Source organism: Semicossyphus pulcher, unplaced genomic scaffold (assembly GCF_022749685.1).
Source record: "Semicossyphus pulcher isolate SPU_LCO1_2020_fin unplaced genomic scaffold, fSemPul1.0.p SCAF_5, whole genome shotgun sequence".
Taxonomy (NCBI): Eukaryota; Metazoa; Chordata; class Actinopteri; order Labriformes; family Labridae; genus Semicossyphus; species Semicossyphus pulcher.
The window spans coordinates 19,668,420-19,674,036 of record NW_027211726.1 but is presented as its reverse complement, the minus strand read 5'-3'; the positions used below and the strand labels follow the sequence as shown (position 1 = coordinate 19,674,036).

The following is a 5,617-nucleotide window of genomic DNA, read 5'->3' as shown; positions in this document are numbered from 1 at the left end:
CATATACATCACTTCCTAATTTTTCACTAGCATCTGCACATTTCTGCCCGGGCTTCCGCCGCCGTGGAGGGCCCCGCGGTGTGGAGAGCTGCGTTATAATGAGACGGCCGCAGTCTGTTAACAAATCCCCCTTGTTAAAAAGAGAGATGGAAAGCATCATTCTTGGATAACTAACAATACATGTAGGACGATTTGGACGCGTAAAGAGACGAGAAGTAATGATAAAACCTTAACGCCATCCATCACTGGGATTTAAACGTTTCTGTGGACCCCCTTTCTCTCTCACACATCAAATTAATCTTCTAAAAATCAAATCTGCTTTTGTGTCCATGCCGTCATATTTCAGCCCACTGTCCTGGCTCTGCAATGGGATTATTATTTGTCAGTAATGGGAGATCTGTTGTGCGTCACATCGCTGAAGATCTGGCTAATTATCTTGCCTCCACTTTAAGATGGCTTACAGGCTACCTCTTCATGCTGTTCAGTCCTGATCTTATAATATGTTAGGGTAAAAAGCTTATGCTAAAGGCGTATATGGAAGAAGAGTTTTGGTTTTATCTGGTCAGAGGCACTTCCTCCCGCTGGTCTAGCGTCACAGATGAGGATTTGCTAAGAACTGAAGGCGTAAAAGTGACAAAAGCGTCAGTCCTGCTTGTTGGGGAGCAAGCGAAGTCCGATCCGGAGGGCCTGGATGAGATGCCATTAGACTGACTTGAGTGACAGGCCAGGCAGGAGCACGGGCTTCCTCCGGGACCGAGGCCGTGGGGAGGTCCGGGGTACAGGGAGGGGTGTCTGAAGGCGCACAGCAGCTCCGGCCTCTGGTAGGGGTGAGACAGCATCCGGAAACTGTCCAGGGAGCGCAGAGGGTTAGAGAAAGGGGTGGCGGCCGGAGCAGAGCCAGCTCCGACACCCAGGTGGGAGTAGTAAGGCAGCGGCAGGTGTGATGGGAAGGGGTAGGGCAGGTTCCCCGTGGCCGCCGCGTGGCTCATCATGTAGGTGTAGAAGGCCGGGTCTGCGGGGTGAGGCCATGTCATGGCCAGGCGCTGGCGCTTGTCTTTCATCCTGCGGTTCTGAAACCACACCTGAGACGGAGACATGGAGAGTAAAATATTAACCACAGGTCCCACAAATCAAAGGGTGCAAGACAAACCCACAATAACAAAAGCAAACATGGAGCTCGAACAGTAGTTCCGCTTTTACGCACGAATTTTTGTTTCTTTTGTTAGAGCGAGACTTACGCATTAGTTTAATTTTCCTTTGGGGGTTCTATGAGATTTTACTACAAAAAAAGTTGACTTCAATTTGATGTTGTTGTTCCACTTAGGAAAAAAAAAAATAAAGGCAAAAAAATTAAAATTAAAATAAAGGCCCCTGCTCGAAGTAAACATCTACAGGTTCTGAACTCTTCTCCTCCTTTGTTATGAGCTAATTGTTTTTTGGTTACTTTATGCGGTGTTTTTTTTCTATATCTAAATATAAATGACATTTCAGAATCAGACATTTAAACGAACCCCAGTGTTGTAGGAGTCTAGTTATGATGAACCTTTTTCATAAATACAATCTGACAAATTCCCATCCTGTATTCCCACCCTGAGGCCTCTCTGAGCTCAGTAATCTCACCTTGATGGTGGTTTCAGGTAGATTTAAAGCGGCCGCCAGTTCGCATCTCCGCGGCCTGGACACGTAGTTCTCCCGGTAGAACTCCTTCTCCAGCCGGGCGATCTGCTCCCGGGTGAACGCTGTCCGGTACCGACGAATCTGATCCGCTGAATAGGACAGAGAGCCCTGACCCGGGATCATCTTACTCGGGTCAGCTCCAGACTCACTCTGGTGACCCGGAGAATCCCCGTTTCGACCTGAAGTGTGTCGAGAAAAATAAATCGGATACAATTAGAACACAGTTTAAAACATGATTCATTAGGAAAATTAATATAGAACAAAAACACATTGTAATATTTAATTTTTGAATTCGTTTCATATTTAATCTGATTTTTTTCTTCGTTGTGGGAGGCTAATTTTACAAGTTACCAGGGCCTTCCTAAAACACAGCTCAGGTCTTCATTTTGAGGAGTTTTTCCAGCAACAACAACCAGATAATATATATTATTTTCTATTAACAATAGGCCTATTAATAAATATAACTTGATGGCGCTAAACCATCAATATAGTTAACTACAAGTCTGAATAATGAGGCTTTATTGTTGTCATTCGTTCGTCTTCTTGTCATCCTTTTGGTTTGAGGCAAACAGCCACTAGAAATTATGAATAGCTGATAATTATTTGAATATTTCTTCATATATTTTCAGTATATCATGTCACACATTTGCAGCATACAATTTAAAATCGTTGCAACCACACAGACGTCCAACAAATCCCCATGTTAGTGGCCTTTCCTCCACGTTTGTGCTTGTGGTTTACATAAAACCCTGCATCCCGACTCATGCAGTAAATATAGGCTATACATATATGCTGATTTGCTTGTATTGTTAAAGTCAGAGGGGAAAATGCCTGGTTAGATTGTGGGTGTCACCTCAGCGTGTTTCCAGCCACACTGGTCACTTGACAGAACAGCTGTGCAGCACACACTGCACTCCTATTCTGATGGTTTTGAGGCTTAACTGTAACATTTCGATCTTTTTGCAGATTTTTATGCATTTATAAAAGAGTCTGAGTGTATTCTGGTATTTTTTGGTTGGCGTAATACACGTTGTCGTCTTTAGCACAAGCATGCAGTGACAGAAAAGCCGCAGTGCATGCAGCTCCTACCTTTAGCAGTCGGGTAGTCCATGCTTTCAGGCGTGCAGCTCACATCTATTTCCTCGTAGAAGTCTGACTCTGTGTCTGAGCTACTGCCGTCTTTGTGGAGATGATGATCAGTCCGGTGTCTCTCTCCGGAGGAAGACGTGCCAACCGGCCTCATGTCCGCGCACAGATTCCTCCGTGCGCTCTCCTCCACCATCACCTCCGTCCTGTCCCGGGAGTAGGGCGCAGCACCGGGGCTCAGACAGCTCCTGTGGCCCGGCTTCCCCTGCTTATCTCGCAGCTCGGGGCTCCCGATGCCTTCCGATAAATTAGACCCGCTCTTGCCCAGCTGACCTCCCTCCGCCAGCATCACCATCTCCTCTCTGCTTTCCATCACAGACGCGACTTGAACAACCTCGACTCCGCAAGCCGTCAAAAACCAAGGCGACGGTTTTCAGGTTGGAGGGGTGTGTTTGTGTGTAGTGTGGAGGTGGGTGGGTAGGGGGGGCTGAGTTCCAAAGAAGAAGGAAGGAGAGGCTTGTGGAAAAAGAGGGGATGCAATCCGGTGTGACCCTGAGAGGAGAGCGCTCCAGAGTGCGCAGAGGGAGCTCTGGGAGGGATCACCATTTACCCTCTCTCTCTCTCTCTCTTTCTCCGGAGCTGTCATTCTTAATAGGCCTGTCGTCATGACGGTCCCCCCCCTGATGACGACACGCATTGATTGGGTATGGGTAAACAGACGGAGCGATGGTCGCGTGGGGGTGGGGGTACAAGAAGCAGCCATAAAAACATCTATCTATCTATCTATCTATCTATCTATCTATCTATCTCTATCTATGATAGAAATATATTGAATAATTCGTCTACTCTTCTTTTTCTTTTTACATTTTTATGAACTTTATATTTCAAACATAAAAAAAATTATCTTATTTTATTATTAATTGCATCCTCAGTTTCTTGAACCATTTCCATGCAGAGTTGGTTTTGAATAAAAAATAACGTAAAATAATCTTACATGCATTTTAGTAAGCCCCCCACCCCCACCTCCATCCTCTCAGTCTTTAGTGCCCCTCTCATCTCCACCTAAAGTGGAGTCAAGTAAAGCCCTCAGAGGTCAAGTCCTCCGGTCAGAGTTTAGATAAGAGGCAATTTGACGTGAAGTCCTGAAAGTCAGCAACATGGACTAAAACCATGCCCCGACAGAAACCTCAACTGTGTCTCTTAAAAATCAAGCCTGTTATTTACATGTGCGTACAAATGTATGTATGCAATATATATTTTAATTAACTTTTAATAAGCATAACACCTGCCTGCGCTCCCTCATGCGCACATTTTAACAGTAAAACATGTGTGCTGCTGTGACAATGCAGCAGCAAACAGCAATGGTTGATATCAAGCGTTCTTTTTGTGAGGTTGCGGTTTATTAATGAACTTAGAGTTTTAGAATAAAAGCGACAGCATGCAGGAGGAGTTACTGTAGCTACTGTCAGGAATGATCAACTTATCACTATTATATCACTATTACTATCACTATTAACTTCCGGTGTCTTCATGCTCTCTCGGAGATCACAGGCCTGATGAGGGTTTAACAGTTGTAGTTTGGTGACTGAAGGACGCAGTGCACAGAGTGTCCACTCAGTGATTTCTGCCTCCTATAACGGAGTTCAATCTGCATTTGCTTCAGCTGTCCCTTTTACTGAAACATTGGGGCTGTAAAGAAAGAAGAATTTATCCTCCCTTTATATAAAAATATGCAAGACAAGTTTATTGGGACGTGTAATAAAGAAGGTAGCACTCCATATTTAATGTTCATATCATATTTTTAATACTTGCACTTGATAACTTACCTTAACATATAACTTATAATAATGTATAGTCAGCCATATTGCCCCGCTTTGTCCTCAGATATGAATTTGCAGTTGTGGTAAAAAAAAAATAAGACCGTGACCTTATTTGATATCTTTGGAAGCAGACCCATTATTTAAAATCAGATTGTAGATGTAGCACAGCTGTGAGGTAAAGTGGTGTACTTGGACGGCCATGATGTAGACTCGAGAGGTGGAGTCATGTGGTCTCATGGAGAGGAGAGGGAGGCAGACCGAGCAGCTCCAGCTGCAGCAGCCTCCGCTGTCCTTGTGCGCCCTCGCCTGTCCGAAAGAGGGAAAAGGCCCCGAGCGGTGCCGCCCCCTCCCCCACCCAGCGCGGCGCTGAGAAGTGAGGGAAATTCCTCTGGCTTTCTCCCTCCACTCTTTCATCTGGCCAGCGAAGGGGAAAAGTAGCCTACAACCCCCCTCCTTCTTTCCATTTCTGTATCCTCCCTCTTTACCTCAATCTCTGACTGTCTCTGATCGATCGATCTATAATAATTATGAACTCATTTCTTTTAGATTTGGAGACATGCCACAGTCTACAACTGTTTACCAATACCCACAAACTGATTAAAATTACCCTGAAGGAACATCTGTCTAAAAATAAATGTTATTGTGTAAGTGGGGAATGGCAAAGAGCAAATTGAATTAGTTTTATTTCTGTCTTTCTGGCACAGAGGCTAAAGTTGCTCAGCTCTTTTGGACCTGATTTTATGGCTGACTGGGTAAGAACATTTACTTTCATAGAATTCTGTTTAACAAATATTTAGAGCAAATTAAAATGTACCCAAATGTGCTGTTTGATTCATCTCATCTTAGTCTGCAAGGATATATTCTTTTGTCAGCTCAACATTTGACTCGTTTTTAGATGCGCTTTCGGTTGAAGATCCTAAACTTTACCATGCTGTGTTTTAGTGACGCGTCCAGGGATGGCAAAGGTCTCATTGTTTTGCTATTACCCGGAGTTATGAAACAGGTCTTGGCCAGGGCAGATGGGATCTTGTGAT

General features: G+C 44.6%; 1 protein-coding gene across 2 annotated transcripts; it reads right to left on the bottom strand.

The window, feature by feature from the left end:
* Positions 1–554: 554 nt before the first annotated feature.
* evx1 (even-skipped homeobox 1) lies at positions 555–3,136 on the bottom strand. Of its 2 annotated transcripts, none has more exons than XM_069681990.1 (3): positions 2,767–3,136; positions 1,621–1,856; positions 555–1,082 (listed from the first exon to the last, which is right to left on the bottom strand). In XM_069681990.1, the coding sequence occupies exons 1-3, from the start codon at positions 3,134–3,136 to the stop codon at positions 555–557; spliced, it is 1,134 nt and encodes a 377-aa protein (XP_069538091.1). The 2 variants fall into 2 exon arrangements, with proteins under 2 accessions (XP_069538091.1, XP_069538092.1); XM_069681991.1 differs by having other exon boundaries at positions 1,621–1,766.
* Between the last annotated feature and the right edge of the window lie 2,481 nt (positions 3,137–5,617).